The sequence below is a fragment of the Chelonoidis abingdonii genome, chromosome 8, assembly GCF_003597395.2.
Source record: "Chelonoidis abingdonii isolate Lonesome George chromosome 8, CheloAbing_2.0, whole genome shotgun sequence".
Classification (NCBI taxonomy): Eukaryota; Metazoa; Chordata; order Testudines; family Testudinidae; genus Chelonoidis; species Chelonoidis abingdonii.
The window spans coordinates 105463538-105491458 of NC_133776.1; the positions used below are offsets into that span (position 1 = coordinate 105463538).

General features: G+C 47.2%; 1 protein-coding gene and 1 pseudogene across 1 annotated transcript in view; both read right to left on the reverse strand.

Annotated features, from left to right (window-relative positions):
• TEX11 (testis expressed 11) overlaps positions 1–27921 on the reverse strand; it is a 147451-nt gene that overhangs the window by 86553 nt on the left and 32977 nt on the right. Inside the window, exons 13-15 of the mRNA XM_075068428.1 lie at positions 15158–15236; positions 12040–12191; positions 4788–4873 (exon numbers count right to left, since the gene is read on the reverse strand). Coding sequence (XP_074924529.1) covers positions 4788–4873; positions 12040–12191; positions 15158–15236 — 317 coding nt within the window. The remainder of the gene's footprint in view (positions 1–4787; positions 4874–12039; positions 12192–15157; positions 15237–27921) is intronic.
• LOC116822923 (U4 spliceosomal RNA) lies at positions 24191–24409 on the reverse strand (annotated as a pseudogene).

Below are 27921 nucleotides of genomic sequence, written 5' to 3' on the forward strand. Positions count from 1 at the left end.
GCCCTTGTTCCACGGCCACCCACTCTCCAGGATATCCACCTGAGAGTGACTAGTCTCAGGACTCTTCTGCCCACACACGGGTCAGTTATTCAGCCATTTTTATTCTCCTGGCATTGGCTCTTCAGCTCAGGAAGGTCAGCAAATTAGCTACTGCACTGGCTCCCAGCCCCTTTCAGCCTCCCACCACTGGCTCTGTATCTCAGGTAATGAGCAAACGAGCCCCACTTCCAGCTTCCTACTATGCGCTCTGTACCTCAAAGCAGGACCCTAGAATCCACTTTCATATAATTATATGTTTTGTACAAAGTATGTCTTGTGAGAAGCGCTGTCAATTAATCAGTTAACTCGTAATTAACTCAAAAAAATTGTAATTAAAAAATTAATCACAGTTTTAATCACACTGTTAAACAATACTAATTGAAATGTATTAATTTGTGGAGTTTTCCTACATTTTCAAATATATTGATTTCAATTACAACACAGAATACGAAGTATACAGAGCTCACTTTATATTATTTTTATTACAAATATTGACACTGTAAAAATGATAAACAATAGTATTTTTCAATTCACCTCATACAAGTACCATAATGCAATCTCTTTATCGTGAAAGTGAGACTTACAAGTATAGATCTTTTTTTCATAACTGAATTCAAAAACAAAACCATGTAAAACTTTAGACCCTACAAGTCCACTCAGTCCAACTTCTTGTTCAGCCAATCGCTAAAACAATTAAGTTAGTTTAAGTTTACGGAAGATAATGCTGCCAGCTTCTTATTTACAATATCCCCTGAAAGTGAGAACAGGCATGGCACTTTTGTAGCCGACATTGTAAGGTATTTATGTGCCAGATATGCTAAACATTTGTATGTACCTTCATGCTTCAGTCACATGCTTCCATGCTGATGACGCTAGTTAAAAAAATAATATGTTAATTAAATTTTGACTGAACTCCTTGATGGAGAATAGTATGTCTGCTACTCTGTTTAACTCACATTCTGCCATATATTTCATGTTATAGCAATCTTGGATGATGACCCAGCACATGTTCTTCATTTTAAGAACACTTTCACTGCAGATTTGACAAAACGCAAAGAAGGTAAGAATGTGAGATTTCCAAAGACAGCTACAGCACTTGACCCAAGGTTTAAGAATCTGAAGTGCCTTCCAAAATCAGAAGTCTTAAAAGAGCAACACTCCAATGCGGAAACTACAGAACCCGAACCACAAAAAAAGAAAATCAACCTTCTGCTGGTGGTATCTGACTCACACGATGAAAATGAACATGTGTCAGTCTGCACTGCTTTGGATCATTATCAAACTGAACCCGTCATCAGCATGGACACATCCTCTGGAATGGTGGTTGAAGACAAAGGGACATGAATCTTCAGCACATCTGGTACGTAAATATCTTGCGATGCCGGCTACAACAGTGCCATGTAAATGCCTGGTCTCACTTTCAGGTGACATTTTAAACAAGAAGCAGGCATCATTATGTCTGCAAATGTAAACCAATTTGACTATCTGACTGACTGGCTGAACAAGAAGTAGGACTGAGAGGACTTGTAGGCTCCAAAGTTTTACATTGTTTTATTTTAGAATGCAGTTATTTTTTGTACAAAATTCTACATTTGTAAGTTCAACTTTCATGATAAAGAAATTGCACTACAGTACTTGTATGAGGTGAATTGAAAAATACCATTTCTTTTGCTTTTTACAGCACAAAAATTTGTAATCAAAAATAAAGTGAACACTGTACTGTGTTCTGTGTTGTAAATGAAATCAATATATTTGAAAATGTAGAAAACATCCAAAAATATTTAAATAAATCTTATTCTATTATTGTTTAACAGTGCGATTAATCACGATTAATTTTTGTAATTGCTTGACAGCCCTACTTGTGAGTATCATTTTAAAAGTACTGATCTGTTGAACATTAATATCCTGCTGGATTATATGTGTTATCACTGTATGTGAAGTTATGAAGTTTTGCTAGATGTGTGTTACTAAAATATGTTGTGAGGTTGGGAACACCCAAAACCAGCCTTTCAGTACAACACTGAAGGAGCCAGATGTGCTGATGGCCCATTAAAGGGAATTCACTTTCCCAATAGCCATCCTAGAAGACTTCTCAGAGAGAGTATGTATACAATGGAGAATGCTTGACCAATGGGGGTGGCCCTCCATGTCCATAGGTGCCAACTCCGTGGGTACTCCAGGGAAAAAAAATGGTGGGTGCTGAGTATTCACCAGCAGCCCCCCACCCCGATCAGCTCCTCCTCTGCTCCCAGTGACTCCTGCCCACTGGCAGCCCCACCAATCAGCATCTCCTGCCTGCTGAGATCAGCTGTTCTGCTGGGTGCAGGAGATGCTGGGGGGGAAGGAGAGAGGAGCAAGGACGGGGTATGCTCGGAGGAGGGCATGGAATGGAGTGGGATGAGATGGGTGGGGTGGATCGGGGTGGAAAGAAGCAGGGCAGGGGCAGGGCCTTGGAAGAAGGGGTAAATTAGGGGCAGGGCCTGGGTGGAGCTGGGAGGTGTACCCTCCGGCACATTAGAAAGTCAGCGCCTCTGCACATGTCACAAGCATAGATCTTTCCAGCAGGCTGCAAGAAACTATAAAGAGGGGAAGTGATATCATCACTTGGCCTGACTCCCCCCACAACTCAAAACCTGGAAACATAACTAGAGGACAAAGACTTTGAATTGGGGAGGGCGGTCCCAGGCTGGAGGAGAATTCCAGCCTGTGTACTGAAGATCTGTGACCTGTTTATACCATCTACAGTAACTCTTCACTTAACGTTGTAGTTATGTTCCTGAAAAATGCAAGTTTAAGTGAAACAATGTTAAACAAATCCAATTTCTCCATAAGATTTAATGTAAATGCGGGAGGTTAGGTTCCAAGGAAATTTTTTGGGTGGGTAGACAAAAGGCATTATATACTGTACAGTACTGTACTGTGTTAGGAGGTGCCCCTGGCTTGCTCCACACAGGCACAGCCTGCAGCAGGCAAGGACGCTAGGAAATACCTTCCGCAGCAGCAGCAGCAGTATCCCTCCAGAAGAACAGGCACCAACTGGGGATGCTCCAGACCCGCCTCTTCCCATCCCCACTCCACTCCATGCCCACCTCTTCCCACCCCCACTCCACCTCCTCTCCGGAGCATGCAGTGTCCCCGCTTCTTCCCTCCCCTCCCAGAAAGTCCTAAGTACCGCCAAACAGCATTGCAAGGGAGCGTTGCACAACTTTAAATGAGCATGTTCCCTATTGGAGCAGCAACGTAACTTCAAAACAACATTAAGCAGGAGGACGTTAAGTGAGGAGTTACTATATCAGGGTGAGACATGGTTTGATTCAAATCCTGTTTAGTTTTGTGACAGACCCAGGCCAGTGGGGTACAGGAGTCTGGCAGAGGGCAAATATACTGGTCACTGGACGAGTAGTTTTTTGTTCCCTGAGTGACCAGAGCAGGGGCTGCACTTGAGTAATCAGGAACCTGCTAGAACCAATTAAGGCAGACAGGCCAATTAGAACACCTGCAGCCAACCAAGGCAGGCTAATCAGGGCACCTGGGTTTAAAAAGGAGCTCACTTCAGTTTGTGGTGGGCATGTGTGTGTCTGGGGAGCTGGGAGCAAGAGGTGCAAGGAGCTGACAGTGAGTGAGAAGGTGCGCTGCTGGAGGACTAAGGAGTACAAGCGTTATCAGACACCAGGAGGAAGGTCCTGTGGTGAGGATAAAGAAGGCGTTTGGAGGCGGCCATGGGGAACTAGCCCACAGAGTTGTAGCTGCCATGCAGCTGTTACAGGGGGCACTATAGACAGCTGCAATCCACAGGGCGCTTGGGCTGGAACCCAGAGTAGAGGTGGGCCCGGGTTCCCCCCAAACCTCTCAACTCCTGATCAGATACAGTAGGTGTTGACCCAGACTGTGGGTTCCACCAGAGGGGAAGATCACTAAGGCGTGCAAATCTGCCAATAAGCGCAGGACCCACCAATGTAGAGGAGGAACTTTGTCACAGTTTATAGAACTCAAATTGTGAATTTACTTTTATTTCTTATGTACCAACTTTGATCTCTACACTTTCTACTTATAATCATTTAAATTTTATCTCTGTAGTTAATAAATCTGTTTTATATTTTACCTAAAATGTGCTTGGGAAATCTAAGCCCCGTTTACAAAGGCTAGTGCATGTCTTCACCACATTGAGGGAGGGTCGGATTGGGTAATGAACTTACACTGGTCAGGCTTCTGATAAGTGCAAGATGGTACAATTCTGGGGTGCAAGGCTGGGGAGCTGGGGAGAGCCTCTCTATTGTTGGTTCATGAATGGCTGAGGGACGCATTCATATAATTCAGTTGGGTGTGTCAGTGCCTGTGGATGTCTGTGTAAGTTCAGTACCTGCCAACAGCATCACAGTCTGAGGAATAAGCCAGGTTGGTGGGACAGAGGGCTCAGCAGTCCCACAGTCCAGGTTGCATTCGGGAATCCCATCACACCTACCCAGTTGCTTCTCCTCCTCAGATAGTGCCTGTAGAGCATTCTGCTCTCTGATAACTGTCTCTCTCAGGCAGCTCTCACCTGCCCCCCTTTCCTGTCTCTCAGGTTCCCCTTGACTCACCAGATCTCTTCCATCTATAAGTGCCCTCCTGTAAAACCCAATTGGTGTGAGCTGATGAGTCACAGGTGCACTAGCCCCGCTCTCTCTTAAATGGCAAGTATCACCCTAGAACAGTGATCCTTCATTTTTTTTTAAAGCAAAGAACAAAGACCTCCTTTGTTCCCAAACCTCATAGCTCTTGGCAGCTCGGTCCCACAGAATGATGTGCAGCCGGTTCAGTGTTTCAGGTGACAGCTGTTTTCCTGTATAGTGACCTGAGAAGTGATTCAAATTAAGCAATTACAAGGTCTTAAATAAAGAAGACACTATTACCTACCATACAGTAACTGTCGTTCTTCAAGATGTGTTCCACTATTGGTGCGCATCAGCCCAGTGCATGCCAAACAGATTCTCAGACTACAATGTCCATTGCAGCAGTGTCTGTACCCTGGGTGTCCTCACATTTTGAACTGAAGGCATAAAGAGTGGGCCACCTCAACTGCCCCTCTGCCATACAGAAACTTGTTAATAGACTCTGGGGTAACAGGGATGTAGTGGGGTAGATCTTGGAGGGTGTGTGCATGTGTATCAGCAGTGCAAGTACGGCGGTACGCTCCAGTATGCCACACCAGCAAGGTATTTATAGCTGATATGGCATACTGGAAAGACACAGGAGGAGCCGTGGGTCCCAGGCTGGCAGCTCCCCTGGTGCGACTGTACCACTCCCAGCCCTGCCCTTCCATGCAGCTGCGTCTCGTTCATCTGTACAGCAGCAGCCCTGCCGGAGGACAGGGCTGGGGGGACAGGGCAGGGAGTGGTACAGCTGCCAGAGGAGCTGCCAGCATTCAGCTCCTTTCCCCGCTGCAGTTCCCAATGGGGAAAGGAGCAGAACAGCAGCAGCTCCTCTGGTGGATTTACCACCCTCAGCCCCGCCCTGCCCCAGCCCTGTCCTCCAGCAGAGCTGCTGCTGTAGTACACAGACAGAGGATGGAGACGTAGCTCTGTAAAAGGGCAGGGGTGTGGGTTCTGCTCCTTTCCCCGCTGCAGTTCCCAGGAGAGCCCCGAACCACAGGGCTCTCCCAGGAACCTCTGCGGGGAAAGGAGCAGAACACCAGCAGCAACTCTGGCAGCTGTACCACCCTGAGCCGTGTCCTCCAGCAGGGCTGCTGCTGTACAGATGGAGGAGAGACAGCTGCATGGAAGGGCAAGGGGTGCGGTTGGGGGTGGTAGCGCCGTGCCAGAGTCACTGCCGCCAGCAGCCCCATGTTCTGCTCCTTTCCTTGCTGCTGTTCCGAAGTCTCCAGCAGAAGGAGGACAGAGCCCACCTCCTCCCCCCCGCCCCACTCAGGTAACATGATATGGATCATGGGGAGGGGACAGGGAGAGCATGGGGGGCCCAGGCTGGGGAGTCAGATGGAGTGATCAAGTGCCCCCCCTTAGCTGATCTCACACACACACACACACGGACCAGTAAGAAATGGATTCTACTTGCACATTACTTGTATATAAAAAAATACACACAACACATCTCCACATCTCAAAGAACCATGGTTAATGTAAGGTAAGTAACCTTTTCTTCTCCTTCAAGCTCTTGTCCATATATATACACTTCCACCTCCAGCAAGGATTATTGCTTGGGAGCCAACAGTGGAATATATTATATAAGTATATTTTCTAGATGTTTTAAAGATTTTATTTAAATAGACTCCTGGTGTGTGTGTGTTCATTCCACTGCTGGTGACTCCCAAGCAATAATCTTTGCTAGAGATGGTACCAGGAGTCTATTTAAATAACTTCTATAAAACAGCCCTGCCAAAGTTCACATCAGCTCTGGATGCCTCTATGGTAGGACAGTGCTGAGTAAACATATGAACAGAAGACTATGTAGCTGCCTTACACATGCTCATGTCAGGTATGTGCCTCAGCTAGGTACTGAAGCAATTTGAGCTCTTGTAGAATGGAAGTGGAGGAAATGCACAGAGAACCATGAGATAAAGAATGCATCTAAAGTGGACCCTGGGCTCTGATCTCCTCTGGAGCAGAAGCAATGATATTTCTTCTTTTCCCTGGTGGTAAACAGGTCCTTAGTGGGAAACTCCACACCCTGAACATTGATTGAATCACATTGTCCTTTATGGACTACTCTTGGCTGTCTACAAATTTTCTGCTGATATAAGCTTCCAGTATATTTTGGATTCCTGGAAAATTAATCACTTTTACGGTGACATCATGGGACATGAAAAAGTAATAGAGTCATACCTCCCTCCTGAGATAGTGGAGTTACTTTTATTCTACTTCATTTGTTCAAGTAAAACATGGCGGTAGTGATGTCAGTCATTACTTGGATGGTAAGTCCATTGATGGCTTTTAGAAAGATTGTGCAAGCTCGCGGAATGGTGTCTTACTGTATGATGTTTACGTGAAGAGTTGTTTCCTGAAGACACCACAACCCCACACTTTGCAAATTCTTTGGGACACAGTCTCTCTTTTTGTTTTGTTTCTACAGCAGACAGCACAATAATAAATAATAATGAGTCACTTCAACAGACACTGCTGGCCAAATCATCCATCTTGCGTGCAATGGGCACATGCATACGAACAGTGGAATATATATACGGACAATCACTTGAAGAACCACCACAGTGAGAGGCATCTTTGAATTATCTGACAATGACAAGCCCATGCCTACAATGAGAATGAGCAATACTGTGTGTAAACATATAGCAAGAGTTCCACCCCAGAGACAATGAGTTTCAGCCAATTCCTGAAAAAAAATCACAGTGTTATACACCCAAGTTAACATTTTCAAACTTGAGCGCCTAAAGTTAGCATCCAAAATCCATATTTAGGCACCTAAATACCAAGCGGCATAATTTTCAGCAATGTTGAGAAACCACTGAAGTCAATGGGAGCTACAGACGCTAAACATATTTGAAAAGTCAGGCCACTTATTTAGGTCCCTAGATAAGGATTTGCACCCAACGCATAACAGTGAGAGGTGGAAGTGAACGGGGCTAGATTGTGGCACTCCCATTACAGCATGGCCATGCCACAGCCAACCACTCTCTAGCCCAAAGAGCAGGACCTGAGCTAGAATCCAGCCCTAAGACTAGATGTTGCTATCAATCTTTAACGACTGCAAGAGGCAGAGTGTAATGGAATACTGAACTGTATTATACTGTTCAGCCACTGGGTGGTACTGTAACATACCTTATTTAAGCTAACCCCAGCAACACCTGGAAGAACATTAAAGGCTCTTACAGTGAAGATATCTGGTCTCTCTCTCTCTCTGAGCCAGAAGCTCTATGGCCACTCCATGTCTGGTACACAAACCTGACCGGCTAATAGCAGCCCTAAAACTTACCACGTACCAGAAATATGTGACATACTTTCAGAAGTAAACTACTGCCAGAGAACAGTAACAGAAGAAAAACAGCAACTAAGGTTGCAGACAACAGGAATGATAGCACAAAAGGTTGCAGGATCTCATCAACTTGCCACTCTTTAATGTTCCAGAGAACTTCAGCTTTGACAAACCTTCACAATGGACAGACTGGAAGCAGTATTTTGCAAGATTTTGAATTGCTACAGAATTCCACAAAGAAACTGAAGATATACAGGTATGCTCTTCGATTTATGCCATGGGGGAGCAGGCAGAGCATTTCTTTAAATCTGTTGACTTTACTAAAGAAGTCATAAAGATAACTATGAAAAGGTTTGGGGTACGTTTGATGCATACTTTATGTCTCAAAGAAATGTGGATTATGAAAGAGTATTCAAATAGCAAAGCAGTCTGAGCTGGTGAGACTGCAAAACCAAGAGCAACTTGTCAGACTTTAAAAAACAAGAAACTATCTCAGGGCTTGTCTATGCTTAAAACACTACAGTGACACAGCTGCATCATTGTAGCACTTCAGTGTAGACACTACCTATGGAGGGATTCTCCAATCAGCATACGTAATCCACCTCCCCAAGAGGCAGTAGCTAGATCGATAGAATTCTTCTATTGACCTAGCATAATCTACACCTGAGATTAGGTCAGCATAGCTACATTTCTCAGGGGTGCAGATTTTTCACACCCTTGGGAGACATGGCTGTACTGATGTAAATTCCTAGCATAGATGCAGAGGCATCTTAACAGATGCAGCATGAGTGCTACAAGTTATTACCATAAAGACCCCTTAGGCAAGAGAGAGCTCCAAGGCTAAAAGGGACAAATTGCAGTGAAACATCAAAGCATTACAGCCTAAATGCAAAAGATGTGGAAAAATTCACATTCCAAGAGATGATGCACGTTCAGCCAAAGGTGCAAAGTGTAATAAATGCACAAAATATGGACGTTTTGTCGTTGTTTGCTGTACCAAAGCAATCAGGGAATTGACTTGTATTACAATCTAGAGCCATTGTTTCTCGGATCTGTCACATGTGATGACACAGAGTCTCCCTAGAAAGTGAAACTCATGGAAAGACTATTGACTTTAAAACTGACTCACAAGCAGACATCAGAGTCTTTTCAGAAGGGACTAACAATAACCTTCAACCCCTCCTAGAGTTAAAATCATCTGCCACAGCCCTGATTAGCCCTAGAGGTACAGGAACTCCTCACTTAACGTCGTACCAGTTAACGTTGTTTCGTTGTTATGTTGCTGATCAGTTAGAGAACATGCTCGTTTAAAGTTGTGCAATACTCTCTTATAACATTGTTTGGCAGCCGCCTGCTTTGTTCACTGCTTGCAGGAAGAGCAGCCCATTAGAGCTAGCTGGTGGGGGCTTGGAAGCAGGATGGACTGGCAGCCCCCCTATCAGCTCCCTGTGCAGCAGCCACCTAGAAGGCTATCAATTGCTGGGCAATTCAAGTGTCCCTCCCCCAGCTGCCATGTGCTGCTCCTGCCCTCTGCCTTGGAGCTGCTCCCAGGAGCCTCCTGTTTGCTGTGCTGGTGGGGAAGAGGGGTGCTAATGGCAGGTTGTCCCCCTCCCCCTGTCCCGGTACCCCATCTCCACGGGGGTGGGGGGACACAACAGGGCTCAGGACAGAGGGAGCTTGCTGGAAGTAGCTGCTGTCAACTTGCTGAGCTACTAAAAAGGCAGTGTACTTAGACTGTGGTCCACATACTTAAAGGAGCAATGCGCGCCTCTCTCGTCTCTCTCTCTCACTCACACACACACACACAGTGTGTGTGTGTGTCTGTCTGTCTCACACACACACCCCAGCACTTTGGAAAGTGGAGGGAGTGGTGTGCCCCAGTGGGATACCGTGGGTTCATCATCACGTTCAGTTTCGACAGAGAATATTTGCAGCCACTGTCATGCTGTGTCTCCTTCCTCCATTCTTATGTTAATTCTTATGGGGGGGGAATTAGATTCGCTTAACATAGTTTCACTTAAAGTAGCATTTTTCAGGAACATAACTACAATGTTAAGTGAGGAGTTACTGTACTCTGAACTGTATGGGTCATTTAACCATAGAAACAACTTACAAAGACAAAAGCTTTGCATTTAGAGTGCATGTGAATAAAGGATCAGAGGCCAACAACCTTCTCAGCTCCAGCATGGCAGCCAGGATGGGCCTAATGAGAAAAGTGGAAGAACTCAATGGAGGATTTGATTATATTGGACTTTTGAAAGGAGATCCAGTACAATTAAACTTAAAAGACAATGCTGAACCATACCATGTACAAACACCTCTACCAGCCAGACCTTTGGAAAAGACTAGTTTAAGATTTACATGAATTCAGAGGACATCATTACATCATAGTGGACTATTTTTCCAGGTACATAGAATAAATGAACTTGAAAGAACTAACACGTTGCAGCGTTATCAAGAAGTTGAAGTGCACTTTTGCTTACTTTGGTATTCCAGAATAACTAGTGATGGACAACAGAGCACAATTCACTGCAGCAGAATTTCAGTCATTCCAAACAAAATATGATTTTGATCATATTACTAGCAGCCAAAATCACCAAAAGCAAATGGAGAAGCTGAGAGAGCTGTAAAGACAGCCAAGAAAATCCAACAGTAGGAAGAGCCACTCCTTGCTCTTCTCAATTACAGATGAACGCCAATAGCAGTTACTAGATATACTCCAACACAACTCCAGATAGGAAGGCAATTCAGAACTACTATTCCAACTCTGGAAAAGAATCATATCTCCAAAGTGACTAGCCACAAAGAGAGTAGTCAAATCCAATAAAAAGGAAAAAAGAACTTATGATCACTTTTCCAATAGACAACACTCAGTTAGAGAACTGCCGGGTCTAGAACATGTTGAACAAATTCAGGGCCGTCCCTGGGGCGGAAGTCACACATCCATCACTTCCAGGACTGACCCATTACTTCCGGGACCGACCGCACCAGCCTGTGGGGCCCCCAAAGCGTGGGGCCCAAAGCGGTCCCCCCATTCACTGTACCCAAGGGACAATTCTGACCGTGTTCACCTCAAATAGGATGGAGAAAAAGGATGGACAACTCCAGCCGTCATAAAGCAAAAATAATTCAGCATCCAGATCATTTGTGATCAAGACTACAATAGAGAGATCAATAGAAACCATCGACATCTACAGTTTGTTCCTCAGAAAGCAAAACCAACAGAGCTGACAAATGAAGTACAAGACGATGACTAATGGACAGACAGATGACTATGGTGTTATGCTTTCAAATCATGTAATTAGAAACCAGCATAATACATAGACATGTAACAGACTGATCCATATTGAACTTCAAAGATACAGTGATTTACATTTTGTAAATGGTAGGAATGTAGAATTTGAAGGGAGATATGTAATGGAATGCCAACCTGTAGTATACTATTCAGTCACTAGGTGGCACTGTGTGTAACATACTTTATTTAAGCCAGGGGTAGGCAACCTATGGCACAGGTGCTGAAGGTGGCACGTGAGCTGATTTTCAGTGGCACTCACACTGCCCAGGTCCTGACCACCAGTCCAGGGGGCTCTGCATTTTAATTTAATTTTAAATGAATCTTCTTAAACATTTTTAAAACCTTATTTACTTTACATACAACAATAGTTTAATTATAGACTTATAGAAAGAGACCTTCTAAAAACATTAAGATGTATTACTGGCACATGAAACCTTAAATTAGAGTGAATACATGAAAACTCGGCACACCACTTCCGAAAGGCTACCAACCCCTGATTTAAGCTAACGTCAGCTATACCTGGCATAACGTTAAAGGATCTTATAGTGAACACATCAGGTCTGCATCTCTCTGAGAAGGAAGCTCTGGCCAGTCCAAATCTGACACAGGCGCATGACCTGCTAGTAGCAGCCCTGCAACTTACTATATACAATACACGACGAAGAGTAAGAAAAAGATATAAAGGAAGGAGGAGGACAGTGGGAGTTAAGGAGAAGAAGTAAATCAATTGCTTAAGTCAATTAAGCCCTGTCACCAGCAAAGGACAGAAGCTGGACACTGACCTGTAATGACATCTTCAATTTTTTGCTTGGCAAGCGGCTCCTCCATCCTCTGTAACAGAAACTCGATGTGGAGTAAGATGATTTTTCCGAGGTCAGGTGAGGATGCAAACCGCCCAGAGATGGACTTCAGAAAATCAAAACCAACCAATTCCCTATTCACAGAGATGCATTTTTAATGGAGTTGTGCAGAAGGAACTGTTGACTTCCCATTCCCCATCTCATAATATCTGTCTTTCACTTAGATTGCTTTTCACAAAAAAGAATCTAGATGGTTTAACCCAGTGATTCTCCAGCTTTTTCATTCTGAGGACCAGTACATTGCAGAAAGATGCTCCACCGCTTCTATGAGCCACCCTCAATTCCTGACTCTCAAAGGCTCTGTGGATCCCTTGCGGTCAACAAAGCAGACTGGGAACTAGTGCCCTAACCAGTAAATGTTACAGGGCTGTCCTGGAGCCAAATGAGCATGTCAGTCCATAGTACATAAACATCTACATTTAAGAAACATTCGAAGTCTGGTTAACCCTTCCAAAAGGAAATAAATCCAGCATTAGGGCTAAAATTCTATCCTCAATAGCCTATGTGATTCCAGGATATGTATCCTGCATAAACACAGAGGGAGAAACAGAGGACAGCTGTGTGGAAATGAGATTTGCTGTTCACAGGCATATTGCTTATAACAGAGGTTGGCAACCTACGTCACGTGTGCCAAACGTGGCACGAGAGCCAATTTTTGATGGCATGCAGTGGCGGGCTGAGTGGTTCAGCCCACTGCCGCTTTGGGGTTCCGGCTGCTGCGCCCGTTGCCAGCCAAGGTCCAGGCCACTGGCCCCACTCAGAGCCCGCTGCCAGCCTGGGAACCCCAGGGAACCCCAGGATGGCAGCTGGCTGAGCAGGCCGGCGGCTGAGACCCCGGCTGGCAGGAGCCGGCAGCCAGAACCCCAGAGTGGCTGCTGGCCTGGGGTTCCATTCACTCAACTGGCAGCGGGCTGAGAGGGACCAGTGGCGGGCTGAGTGGCTCAGTCCTCTGACAATCTGGGGTGCCGGCAGCACCCACCGGGGTGCCAGCAGCACTCAGCCTGCTACTGGTCTGGGGTTCTGGCTGACAGACCCTTGCCAGTCAGGGTCCCAACCGCCGGCCCCGCTCAGCCTCCTGCTGGCCTGGGTGAGCAGAACCCCAGGCTGGTAGCAGGCTGAGGGGGGGTTGGTGGCCAGGATCCTGGCTGGCAGGAGCTGGCGGACGGAATCCCAGACTGGCAGCGGGCTGAGAGGCTCAGCCCACTGCCGGTCTCGGGTCCCAGCCACCAGCCCCACTCAGCCTGCTGCCAGTCTGGGGTTCCATCCGCCAGCTCCTGCTAGCTGGGATCCCGGCCACCGGCCCTCCTCAGCCCGCTACCAGCCTAGGGTTCTGCTCACTCAGGCCAGCAGGAGGCTGAGCAGGGCCAGCGGCTGTGACCCCGACTGGCAAGGGACTGGCAGCCAGAACCCCAGACCAGTAGCAGGCTGAGTGGTGCCGGCACCCTAGACTGGCAATGGACTGAGCCACTCAGCCCCCAGCCAGCCCCACTCAGCCCATCTGCTCAGCCCACTGCCGGCTGAGTGAATGGAACCCCAGACCACAAGTGAGCTGAGCAGGGCCAGCAGCTGGACCCCAGACCGGCAGCAGGCTGAGAGGGGCTGGGTGGCTGGAACCGCAGACAAGGATCCCAGGCAAGAATCACACTAAATTGATAAGATCTGCATTTTATTTTATTTTATTTTAAATTAAGCTTCTTAAATATTTAAAAAACCTTACTTACTTTAAATACAACAATAGTTTATTTATATAATATAGACATAGAGAGAGACCTTCTAAAAACGTTAAAATGTATTACTGGCACGTGAAACCTTAAATTACAGTGAACTTGGCACACCACTTCTGAAAGGTTGCCGACCCTTTATAACCTAACCCTTTTTATGGGTTTGTTTCCAGAACTGCAGGCCCCAAGAATAGTATTTCAAAGGCGTAAGCCCTTGATTAAGACAGTCTAGAAATGTATTATCACATAGGGGACAAGAGTTTGGCACTATGCTCAATCCTTTGCTGGCAGGTCATAGAAGCACTATGGGATCACATGTTCAAACCCCGCAGAGGGGAGCCCTTTTCAACATCCTCAAGAGAACTGTATCTGTGGTCACAGTGTCCATGGAGTAAATGGGAGAATCCTGGAGAAGACTCCCTCAAAATAGCTTTTGTTGGTCCATCGTAGCTTTCCTGCTCGCTGCCAGAAATCTCCCTTTGCTCCTCTTCTGACATTCTCTTATCCAACTATTGAAAGATAGGCAAAATACCTGCCAACACAACTTCATAACTGGGGCCCAAGAAAGTATAGTCTCCTTCCTCAAGCACATCACATCGGTGCCTGAACTCACATCCCAGAGAAACAATTGGCACAAGTTGCTCTGAACCAATGTCTCACACTTCAGTGCACAGTAGTACTGCCAAACTACCTGAACTTGGATGACCTGACAACAAGAATTTGTAATGGAAATTTAAAACAGGCCTTGAACTATAACATCTCTCCAGATAAAAGTAACAGCTATAAATATAGCAGAGAATCCTGTGGCACCTTATAGACTAATAGACGTTTTGAAGCATGAGCTTTCGTGGGTGAATACCCACTTCGTCAGACGCAGGAAGTCTGATGAAGTGGGTATTCACTCACGAAAGCTCACGCTTCAAAATGTCTTTTAGTCTATAAGGTGCCACAGGATTCTCTGCTGCTTTTACAGATCCAGACTAACACGGCTACCCCTCTGATACTTGACAGCTATAAATATAGCACCCCTGATTCAACATTCATCCTGAGCTGTGCTTGGACAGAGTGGAGAAAGCAGCTCCCCAAGTTAGGGCTGCCAAGCCAAGGCACAAACTAAGACTACACAGAGACAACCTACTATGCCAATGTAGGATAAGGTGTTGCAACTCTCTCTTCCATCACTACTCACACTGTATAATTCCCCGACATATTATTTCTATAACTTAGCTCTCCTGTTGTTCGGTATCACTTTGTAAGAATACTGGGAAGCCCAGGCAATGTATGTTCTCCCTCAAGTAGAGGGTGCTGAAGTTCTGTACCTTTCATGTTCCAGAAGCAGCTTAGCAGTGTTCAAACAGAAATCTAGTGACACCTCATGATGCAGAAGTTCAGCAACAGCTAGAGAGAAGAAAAAATGGGAATTACCAAGTCACTGAGGAAATTTATCTGCTCATTGTAAAGATATGGGCTGTCCCTATTCTCCCCCATGCAGACTGGTATGATGTGGTGAGTGTGCTTCACTTTAATTTCCCATAATTGGGACAGCATTAGGTTTGCTCTAACAGCCTGGGGCAAGAAGAAGCTAGCACACATGAACAAAATAGTATGTCCCATTTTCATAAAATTTCAGGACAACAATTACAACAACACTGTTCATAAGGTCCTCACCTAAAGACCGCAGATCAGAGCTCCTATACTTAAAAGTCCACAAAACAAAGTCTGAGTCTAGCTTAACCAGTCTCCTGTAGCCTCAGATTAAAAAGGTTTCAGAGTAGCAGCCGTGTTAGTCTGTATTTGCAAAAAGAACAGGAGTACTTGTGGCACCTTAGAGACTAACAAATTTATTTGACCATAAGCTTTCATGGGCTACAGCCCACTTCCTCGGATGCATAGAATGGAACATATAGTGAGGAGATATATATACACATACAGGAGCATGAAAAGGTGGGAGTTGTCTTACCAACTCTGAGAGGCCAATTAAGCTTATGCTCAAATAAATTTGTTAGTCTCTAAGGTGCCACAAGTACTCCTGTTCAGATTAAAGAAACACCAGCCACTGCAGCCTGTCTACTTTCTACTCTCCTGTTCTCTACTTAGCTTCCTGTTCCTGTTTAAATAGCCCAGTCTTAGTGCAAGGCAGGACCTCCTTAATTGCACTCCAGGCTGTCCCAGCCTGTCCCATAAAGTACATTCCTTCACACTCACTCTTTAAGTCTTTTTTCTTCTTGGGAAAAAAATCATAATTCTAGAACTAGGCAATAGTTAAACATGTTCTTCGTGTTTTCATTTTCTTTTCATGTTTTCAAAATGAATTTGAGGCTAGTGAAAAGTGCCAGATTGACAGCTCTGGAGACTCAAGTCCTGTCTCTCATAAGAACACAAACAGAAAGGACAACAACAATGCAAGCTTCCTCCTCAAGCTGTCCCTTCACAATGTGCCTCCACCCTGGCCTGGAGGAACCACTTCAATGACTGTGGGGAGTTCAGTCTCTGCGGACTCTCAGTTAAGACTACAACAAAAGAGCATATTAGCATGATGGTGGGTTTTGGACACCTGTCCCTAGAAACTGGACTGAAATTACTCAACAGCCATCTGAAGGTGAGTTTCAATCTGACAGAATTCAAACAAGTTACCTGGAGACCAAAATTTATTTCTAGAAGTGCCCACCATGTACTCAGTGCTTTCCAGAGAACAGAGCACAGAGCCTTCTCTGAACAGCTCACCATATATGAACAGAAAGCTCTTCCTGAGCCACCAAGTTCTCTGAATTCAAATCCCTCCTGAAGACACTCTTTTTTGCTCTGATACTACCAGAGAAACCAATTGACTTACACTGTGCTGACAAGTCTGAGGAGCAAGTAAGAATACTTTATATATCCTGTATGAAACAAATAAACCTATGTTAACACAAGAAGTTACTCACCCTGTGTGGTAACAATGATTCATCAATATGTGTGTCCCTATGGGTGCTCCACTGCAGATGTGTCGCATCCCTGAACTGCTGATTGGAGAACTTTGGTAGCAGTGTCCGTTGGGCCTGCACATGCGATGTTGTGCTGTGCGATGAGGCTAGCCAGTGCATGTGGGCTAACCATCCTCAGTTCCTTCTCTACCGCAGAATCATAAAGAGAACTCCAAAGTAGACGGGAGGAGAGTGGGTAGTGGAGAACATCTTGAAGAACCATCATTACTGAACAGGGTGAGTAACTACTTCTTCGAGTAGTGTCCCTGTGGCTGTTCCCCTGGAGGGCTGGGACTTCACAGTCAGATTGGTCACAGAAGAAAGGACAGTGGAGCCAAATATGGCATCAGAGGCAGAGTCCTCAGTGGTCGCATAACGTTCTGCGAAGGCATGGACCAAAGCACAAGTTGCCACTCTGCAGATCTCCAAGATAGGGACATGCAGAAGTGAAAGTAAGCAGGTACGGGCCGGCATGGAGGACTGGTAAGAAAAGGAGACTGCCTGAGGGAGGGAGAAGCCTGCCCCCTGCATAAGAATAGTTTAAACTCAGCTGTTCCCTGAATGGTTCAGCCCTCAGGGTTAGGAGTGGTTTCTGACATCCTTGTTAATTTCACTCACAGTAGCTGGGGGGAGTGGGGAGGGTGTGTTTGACCATGGCAGGGGCAGTCCTTGTCTGCCCCCAGGATGAGGGGATCTTGTCACCAATACTAACATACACAACAAATACAAGCATTTGGCTGCATAGCTTAAATCCAGAGCTAATAAAAGCAGGTGGAAAGGGAAAACTCACTGTCACAATGGTTTCTCGTCTCCTCCCTTCCCCTCTTCCAGCCAGGTTGCAGACAAGGCTCTGCATTCCTTCTCCTCTCCTCCCCCCAGCAGGGGTTCTCCTCTAGGCTCTAGCTTGCTGTAGGGACACTGGCTGAGATGCCTGCTGCTGCTGCCTGCATAAGAACAGTTTAAACTCAGCTGTTCCCTGCGCAGTTCAGTCCCCAGGGTTACAAGCTGTTTCTGGTATCCTTGTTAATTTCACTCCCAGTTGTTTTGGGGGGTGAGGGAAGGTGTGTGTGACCATGGCAGGGGCAGTTCTTTTCTGCCCCCGGGATGAGGGGATCTCCTATACACAAAAAACACAATCAAAATCAAAAAAGCCATTTCCAAGTTCAAATCTATCCCATTCCCTTCCCCAGCAGAGGATCATGGTTGTGATGTCCAAACTGCTTGCAGATCCTCTTTGAAATGTTACTGAACCGTGCAGCGAACAGCGGAGTTTAAACTGTTCTTATGGGGGAGGCAGGCTTCTCCCTCCCTCAGCCAGTCTCCCTGCTCCCTGTTACAAGCTAGAGGGAAGCCCCTGCAGCTGCTGCTCAGTGCCAGGCAGGGAGAAAGCATGGAGCCTAGTGTCCGCAGCCTGGCTGGAGGAGGAGAGAAGACACGGAAGAAAATGTGACAGTGGAGTTTTCACTTTTCAGGCATATTCGCAATAGTAAACAGTTTTATTACAGAAATATGGTAGTAGTATGATCACGGACTCAACAGATCGTAGCCCTACACTTGGCCCTGTGCGGTCCGTGGGGGTGCCCCTTTCAGTGAGAAGCCTTCTCGGGGGTCCACTACTTTCAGGGTCAAGGCCCGTCCCCACCTCCTGGAGCGCACCTCTCTGAGCCTTAGCACGTCTGTACTCCTGCGTGGGCCCCCTCCGGGAGTCCACGCACTCTGGACGCCCCCATGGGGCCTCTTCACCCCAATAAGGAGCCTGAATGCAACCCTGTTACTCTAGACCAGAGTGAACTCTCCGCAGCTAAAACAGGAGGGTTTATTAGAGAGAGTTGAACACAGACAGGAAACTCTCAGGTGCCTCAGGCCTGGCCTCTCACATAAACAGGCACATCCTGTCCCCCTAGCGTCCAGGTGGGCCCTTGCCCCTGCTTCGCCTACAGCCAGCCTGCAGCCCCCTGACTTCCACCGCTGGGTCTCTGATATCCCTAGGCTCAAGCCGCCTCAGTCCATTGTCTTCTCTCCAGGTAAACGGGTCCCGAACAGGAAGGCCTAGAGTTCCCCTTTCCATCGCAGCTCTCATCTGGGCTGGAACAGCTGAGTCAGGTCACCGGGGTCCTCTCTCTGCAGCCCATTGTCTCCCACTGGCCAGAAACAGAACCGGTTGTGTCTCCTGGGCTGGGGTCCCTCTCCGGTCCTCTGTAACAACAAACTCCCTCTCCCCTCACCTCGTTAAACCAGTAACACCCAGGTACATTGAGTCCCACCCCCTGTGCATGCAAACCCTGGAAAAGACAAAAAACCCCAAGAAAACCCCCACTTCGTCACATAGTAATAGCAGCTTTATTTTCTCTATTTATGCCATGCAGTGGGAGGGATCCATGAAGTACATAGGAGAGGTGGGTTGCTTGCAATTGGACCATATAGGTAAGAAATGTAAATTACTTTCACCCTTGCCCAAATCCCAGGGCTCCCAGGCGCCTCTGCAGCTGATAGCTCCGGGGGTGATTTAAAGGGCCCAGCTCCTAGCTTCAGCTGAATCCCTGAGCCCTTTAAATCCTGATTTAAAAGCCCGGGGATTTAAAGGCCCCACCTCTCCCGATAGAGGTCACACCTCTTCCAGTTGAGGCCCCTCCCCCTCCACAGGACTCTGGAGTACCGGCAAGTCCTTTAAGTTACTTTCACCCCTGGTGACATGCTTTAAGGAGACAACAGATGAAGAGACCAATCTTGTGGAGTATGTACAGATCGAGTCCAAAGGGGTCATGTAACGAATGTGGAAGCACTCTCTAACACAATTCGAGACCCACTTAGAAAGTTATTGGGCTGATATCGCTGACCTTTCTGCCATAGAAACAATCTAGGGGATTACCTGAAGGCTTCTGTCCTATTGAGGTAGAATGCAAGGGCTCTCCTAATGTCCAGGGTATGTAGAATGGCCTCCCTATTTTCCCAGTGAGGCATGGGGTAGAAGGTGGGAAGGTGAACAGACTGGTTCATGTGGAACGAGGAGGTCACTTTAGGGAGGAACTTCAGATGTGGCCTAAGCATGATCTTGTCTGGGAAGAATACCATGTGCGGAGGATGCGTCATTAAAGCTGCTATCTCCCTTATTCTTCTAGCCAAGGTAATTGTGACTAGAAAGACCATTTTCATCAACAGATGAGTTAGCGAACAGGTGGCCATGGGTTAAAACGGGGGCCTAGTCAGCTCTTTTATACTAGATTTAGGTCCCAAGAAGGGGAGGGAAGACTAGGCTGAGGGAAGCGGTTTGTTATTCCTTTCAGGAACCTTTTTATGGTTAGGTGCAAAATTACTGAGTACCCCTCTATGGAATGGTGAAATACTGTAATCAGCAAGGTGCACTCAGAGAGCTCAGGGACAGGCCTGATGTTTTAAGGGTCAGGGCATATTTCAGAATATGTGGAAGAGTTGTCAACTCTAGACAGAATTGCTGGGACATACACCAAATCTGGAATCTGGACTACTTCTGCAGCTAAGCACGTTGTGTGGAAGACTTTCTACTGTGTAGTAGGAGCTCCTGCACTTCCTTTGAGCATGAGCATTCTAGGAGTTGGAACCACCTAGGAGCCATGCTTTGAGTCAGAGGATCCCCACGCTGAGATGCATGGTGCACCCCTTGTCCTGTGTGAGATGGCGTGGGATTGTCAGAAGGGAGATCAGCAGCACATCACAAGCTGCATTAGGTAAGGGTATCAGGTCTGTCGCGCCCTGGTAGGGGTGATCAGAATCATGTGAGGTCCATCCTCTTTATCTTGAGCAGGACCTTCAGCAGAAGAGGAAACAGAGGGAAGGTATAAAGAAGGTCTTTGTCCCATGGAAGAAGGAGAGCATTGCCTAGAGATCAATGTCCAATCACCACCCTGGAACAGTATTGTGGACACTTCCTGTTCTGGTACCTGGCAAGCAGATCTGTGGACAGTTTTCCCCGCCATGTGAACAAGCCCTGAAGTACTGATAGGTGCATCTCCCACTTGTGGTCATGCAAGAATGTGCAACTGAGTTTGAATGCTATCGTGTTTTGTGTGCCTGGGATGTAAGTCGTGAACCAGATTGTGAGAGATGCACCGATTCCACAGTTTCATCGCTTCTGTGCATAGAGAGGTGATCAGGCTCCTCCTTGAAGACTTATGTAATCCATGCAGGCTATGTTGTCCATCAGGACCTTTATATGTGAGCTTGCTATCAGCAGGAGGAAATTGGTACAGGCGTTCCAGACTGCTCTCCGTTCAAGGAGATTGATATGAAGGGAGATCTCTGCCAGCGACCATTTGCCTCGTGCTGTGAGACTGTTTAAATGTGTGCCTCATCCTAGGAGGGATGTGTCCACGATAAGGAGTGACAAAGGTGGCCCCTGTAGGGAGAGGATCCCTTTCATGCATTGGTTGGGTCTTTTCACCAGTCCAGGGAGCTTCTGACCCTGGTGGGTAGTGACGGGGTCTGACCAGACTGTCCCTGTTCAGTCTGTAAACCAAGCTGAACCACAGCTGTAGGCATCACATGTGAAGTTTGACATGAGGAATCACTGCCATGCCAGCAGTCATATCCCCCCGAAGCTGGAGGCAGGTTCTGGCTGGCACTTGATGGCTGTATTGAGTTGCGTCTATAAGAGATATCAGGGAGTGAAATCTGTCCTGAGGTAGGAAGCCTTTGGCTTGTTGTGCGTCTAGGTCGGCCCCTCTAAATTCCAGGTATTGCACTGGCATGAAGGTTGACTTCTGCAAGTTGATCTGTAGTCCTAGATCCTTGAACGAGGTTATTGTCTCTTCAGTGGCTCGACAAGCCTCCTGAAGCAACCAGACTTTGAGGAGACAATCGTCTAGGTAAGGATAGATCATCATCCCTTGAGATCTTAAATGGGTGACCACCACTGAGAACTTGGAAAAATACTCTCGGGGTCGATGAAAGTCCGAAGGAAAGGACTCTGTATTGGTAATGGTTGTTTCCCAGAGTAAACCTGAGGAAATGTCTGAGGCCAGGTCTACACTGCGGCTTTAAATCGGTTTAATGGCCGATATACCAATTTAACGCTGTATCCGTTCACACGACTTCATCATTAATATCGACTTTAACGGCTCCTTAAATCGATTTCGGAACTCCTCCCAAACGAGAGGAGTAGCACTAAATTCGATAGTGATAACTCGGATTAGGGTTCGTGTGGACGGAACGCATGAGAGGGATAAACAGAATGATTGGAAGGATGTGGTAGCAAAGTACAGGAAAGATGCCAGTGAACGATCTGAGAGGGCTAGGCAGGAAGACCAGCGTTGGCGAGATGCAACGCTGCAGCTGCTGCGTGCTCAAACTGATATCCTCCAAGCATGGTGGATCTTCAGGAAGAGCAGCGCGTAGCAGAGTGCGCTGCAGCCCTGTATCACCTCCCTGCAAGCCCACGCCCAAATCTCCTCACCCAGACGTGTAAGAATGCGTGGGGAAGGCTTTCTGCACCCACCTACTCCTTCACCCCCTGGAGAGTTCAAGGCAAAGGCTGTAATTACGCTACAATGTGCTTAATGGCCTTTCCCTTCCCTCCTTCCAAAGCACAGCAGCCAGGGATACCTTTCTAATTCTCTGCCTTTTTATAGTTCCTTTGTAAGGAAGAATACATCGAAAGGGGAGGCTGGGTTGCTTACAGGGAAAAGTAGTAAGGAAAAACACATGATTTTTAACAGATGCATAATTACTTTTAATGAATAATAAATGATTTCTAAACGACACTGAATTTATTCCTTCGCCAACCTGTAATCAAAAGGGGGAGGGTGGGTTGCTTATACTGAATAAGTCCATCAAGTGCGGAGGGTTCATCAAGGGGAAGCAAACAGAGTCACACCGTACCCTGAGCCGTGCTGAAACTCGTTTTCAAGGCTTCTCTGATGCGCAGCGCTCCAGGTGTGCTCTTCTAATCGCCCTGGTCTCTGGCTGCTCGTACTCAGCGGCCGGTGATTTGCCTCAGCCTCCCACCCAGCCATAAATGTCTCCCCCTTAGTCTCACAAAGATTGTGGAGCAACACAGCAAGCAGCAATAGCAAGCGGACATTGTTTGGCTGAGGTCTGAGCGAGTAAGTAATGATCGCCAGCGACCCTTTAAACGGCCAAATGCACATTCTACCACCATCCGGCACTTGCTCAGCCTGTAATTGAACAGCTCCTGACCACTGTCCAGGCTGCCAGTGTATGGCTTCATGAGCCATGGCATCAAGGGTAGGCTGGGTCCCCAGGAAACTATAGGCATTTGAACATTCCCAACGGTTATTTTCTGGTCTGGGAAGTAATTCCCTTGCTGCAGCCGTTTAAACAGACTAGTGCTCCTGAAGACGCGAGCGTCATGAACCCTTCCTGGCCATCCCACGTGGATGTGGGTGAAACGTCCCTTGTGGTCCACCAGTGTTTGCAGCACCATTGAAAAGTACCCCTTGCGGTTCACGTACTGGGTGCCCTGGTGTTCTGGGGCCAAGATAGGGATATGGGTTCCATCTATGGCCCACCACAGTTCGGAAAAGCCATCCAGTATCACCTGCACGTTTCCCAGAGTCACAACCTTTCGTAGCAGCAGCTTAATGATTGCTTTTGCTACTTGCATCACTGGCAGCCCCCACAGTAGATTTGCCCACTCCAATTGATTCCGCGACTGACCGGTAGCTGTCTGGCGTTGCAAGCTTCCAGAGGGCTATTGCCACTCGCTTCTCCACTGTGAGGGCTGCTCTCATGTTTGTATTACGGCGTTTCAGGGCAGGGGAAAGCATGTCACAAAGTTCTAAGAAAGTGCTCTTACGCATGCGAAAGTTTCGCAGCCACTGCGAATCGTCCCACACCGTTAAAACAATGCGGTCCACCAGTCTGTGCTTGTTTCCCGTGCCCAAATTCGGCGTTCATGGGTAGAAGATGCCCCGTTAATAGCAGTAGCTCCAAAACGCTGGGCCAGCGGTTATGGAGAATTCTGCCTCCATCTCGTCATCGCTGTCCTCGCCGCTCAGCAATAGCTGCCTCCTCCTCTCCTCCTGCCTTTGCAGTTCATTGTTCAGTATAGTCAGCACGAGAGTACGAGGTGTTGACAACGGTCAGGATACCGTTTGTGATCTCAAGGTCCATGATTGCTGTGCTATGGCGTTTGCTCAATGCACTCCGCGAAAAAGGCGCCAAAGGGTTGTCTGCTGCCTTCACAAAGGGAGGGGTGAGGCTGTACCCAGCACCACCCGGGGCAATGTTTTCTGCCCATCAGGCACTGTGCTCTAACACGGAGTGGGAACTATGGGATAGCTGAGGAACAGCTACCCACAGTGCACCGCTCCTGAAATCCACTGTTATCTATCTGTCTGGACTGACTCATTTTTATTAACCGTAAAGGGCAGGATTGACACAGTCCAGGTGAGTCAATCCCCACTTTGCTTTCAAAAATTTCACAGGGTTATTATCCGTTCTGTCCCATTTACTGATGAGTGTAACAAAAGAGATGAGAGGGTAACAGTTTTGCTGTCTACAGTAGTACTGTACCATCTACCACCAGGAAGGGGGAGAGGAGCGGATTTTCACTAGCAATAATCACACCTCAGATTAACTTCATTGGTTATGATACTGCCACTGTGCAAAGCTCTAATGCTCTTCAGTGCAGCAGCATCGCCTCTTCAGCAGCATCAGTACAAGAGGGTCACATTGTAAGTTACTCAAGGATTGCTTTATTTACTTTCATTTCTCATTGCCGGGTGGGGGAAGAGAATTATGAGCTATTCCGTTGAACCATAAAAGACGCCGTGTTGTAAGCTACACATTGGGCGGTCATCCAAGAATGAAAATAGTTTTAAGAGACTGCTGAGGACTGTGGGATAGTGGGAGTTCTCAGCACCCCCTTTCCGTCCTCCATGAATCCCCGCCCCCTGATGCTAATGTTAATGGTCGGCGGGGGTCTGGGTACATGTCGTCAGTCTTCCTTGCTCCGGGAAAACATCACAGACAGTCCTTTCGCACCTTTTTCTCCTGGATTGCCCTTGCAGAAAACACTAGCACAGCAGCCCTAGAGACTGTCCGCTTTTTTGTTTCCCGTCACCATTTGTGTACTAGATGCCGTGGAGAGAGGCGACACTCGAGCGCTACACACCGCATTCAATTGCTTTTGCAATGATAGCAGAGATGGTTACAGTCGTTCTGTACCGTCTACTGCCAGAGAAAACTGGCAATGACATGATGGTTATCTCTCCTTCTCTTGAACTGTCCGCTGCTATCATGAGTGGCCCCTGGCTAAATCAGCCGGGGGCGCAACACAAAAGCAACTTGGATGACTCACTGGCACTGAGTCTAATCCCTCCCTTATGGTTTTCTAAAAATAGAGTCTGTCCTGCTTACAAGAAGGTCAAAGCAGCAGAGAATCCTGTGGCACCTTACAGAGTAACAGACGTTTTTAGTCTATAAGGTGCCACAGGATTCTCTGCTGCTTTTACAGTTCCGACTAACACGGCTACTCCTCTGAAAGAGATCAAGTGTATTAGAAGAGCGGCAGCTGCTCCGTGGCTGTATTAACAGGGGTTCTCCCGCAAGAACGCACTCATTGCTTCACTTCTCTCCCAACCCTCCGCAGCTACCGTGCAAGGGCCCCCCCCCACATTTATGTCACGCAGTCGTGAGGAATACAAGAATAAGAAACATAGACTTATTCGTGACATAAACCGGGGGGGGGGCACTTGGAGGCAGGCAGCCGGGGCTATGACAGTCCAGGCAGGACGTACTCAATTTTTTAGAAACGGAAGGGAGCGATTGACTCTGCCCCAAGTGAGCCACTCCCACTGTGGGTTTCAGAACCATTGTCACAGGGGCACTCATGATAGCATCGGACACTACACTGTGATGGCACTGGCAGAGTAAACAGGAAAAGCCTGAATCCCCGCGACTTTTGAATTCCATTTCCTGATTGTCCACCGTGAGGGTCAGCACACACACAGTGACCACACAGAGCTCATATGCACTGGTAACAATGCAGTCTCCTGATAATCGAAGAAGAGCGCAGCTTGGAGCACACAGGAGGTCTGGATCTGATCGCTATCTGGGGGAGGACTCAGTGCTCCAGCACTGCATTCAAAAGACGAAATGAAAAAGTTTTTGAAGAATTTCAAGTCTATGGCTGAAAAGGGCATAGCGGGACTCCATGCAGTGCCGAGTGAAAGTGAAGGAGCTTAGACAGGGTACCAGAAAGCCAGAGAAGCAACGGAAGTCAGGCTCTGAGCGTCTCTGGCTATAGGAAGCCCAATACCCAATGTGCTGGACTTAGTTGACTCTAGCTTATCACCTCTACTCAATCTATAGCAAACCGTGTCCCAGGTAAGAAGTTCATCGCTCTGCTGCTACTTATATCCTTCCCCCATCGACTCCTAATATGTGTCCACTTCCCCCTGGTGCGCGTCCGTTCTGGGTAGGAGTATACATCCACTTTGTGGCTTCGAGAAGGATCTTTTTATATCACACTAGGTGTATATAGGGATGTGAGAAAATTATAGAGTATTTTTTAGCCACCAAGGCTTTACATTTTTCAAGGAAGGGGCCCGGCAGACAAATGTGGTAAGCTGCTTCGAGAAGTGGTTTTCTGTTTAGTCTCGTGAAGGGATATAGTGTTGATAGAATGATCAATGTGAAGGGTTAATCTTTCTGCAAACATATCCTGTAAGTTGTGGCGAGAGGGAGATGGAATGAGGTGCAAGAAGATGCAGGCAATAGGTGCGAGCTGCTTAAAAGTCCGCTAGCATGCAATTCACGCATTAAGATGTCCGTACATCAGCAAGCAACATAGTCCGAGTCCGTAAATCACCCAACGAGCCAGGATCTGTTCCCCTCAAGATCCCTTCGTGAGTATCCTCATACGAACTTAGGCGTCCCTGCTTCCACTCAGCGTCAGAGCTGCAGACGGTGATGCTCATGAAGACAGCGTACTCTCCCGGTAGAGTGCCCTTCGCTTCTGGTATCAAACACGGATTAAAACAACTGGTTTGTTGTAGATCGCATGACACCGAGGGCGTTTTGATGTTATTGGCACCATTTCTGGGCAAGGCAGCCTTCTCCTTCCATGTAGTAACTAGTTCGCCTATGTGCATGTCAATCGCTTTCCGGGTACTGGGCGGCATTGAAGGCGTGTGCCCTGAGGCGAATTGCTAAACAAGCGAGTGGCGCTTGCGGGTGGTATTGTCAGGAGGATGCTCATTTCATCATTTTACGCTTGTAGAAATCATCGAGTATGATATAGCGGGGATACTCGTCCCGATGTTCACCCCTGCCGCCGAGTCGCGGGGGATGGAGGAGGCGATTAGCGACGAGTTGGGTTCTGGCAGCAGGATTCTTCCCAGCTTCAGACAACGCGCTGCGGGGGTGAAGTTGGCCCGAGGTTTGATCACTAGCAGCGATTCGTTATGATAGGAGCCGATGCGGCTGTGTGAGTGTGAAGGGTTCGGCTTTGCGAGGTGTCCTCTAAACAAAGTGACGCTGGGCTCACATATCCCTGTTGTATAAGAGCAGGCGGGCAGTAACCCTTAAGCCTACTTACAATTGCCGCCGTGGATGTGCGGTCTATCCCGTACCTGCGTCTGTAGGTGGTGCACTCCGCTTCACCATAGAGCTTGAATGATCTACCACCTGATATCAGAATGCTCTATTGGCTTATGTAGTGTGTTTATGGGCTCACATGTGTGGCCTCCTCTGTCTGTGTGGATGTATGTCTCTATGTGAAAGGCGTACATCAAATTGCTCTGAAAATGATTATCTTTCCAATACTTATCTGTCACCTGGATGTCTCTCTCCAGTAGTCAGTCTGAACATCTCTGGGTTCCCGTGCTCCTTGTATGGTGCCATCTCTGATGAGAGGCCTGTGGCTCTGCCTAACGTCGGAGGTGAGAAGGAGATGACGGCGGGATGAATGTCTTACACGTATTTGTACTTGAATGTAATCACACGCAATGAGAGGGTATGTACGATAGTCTGGTGATGAAATTGTAAGCGTGATTGGTCCGCAATGATAGCTCGTTGCTAGTACCAGATGCCGGTTGGCCACCGAGTCCAGAGCAGATCTGTGATTTCCTGATGACCCAGGCTGTATGACAGGTAGACCAGCCTGGTGGGGCAGAAAGCAA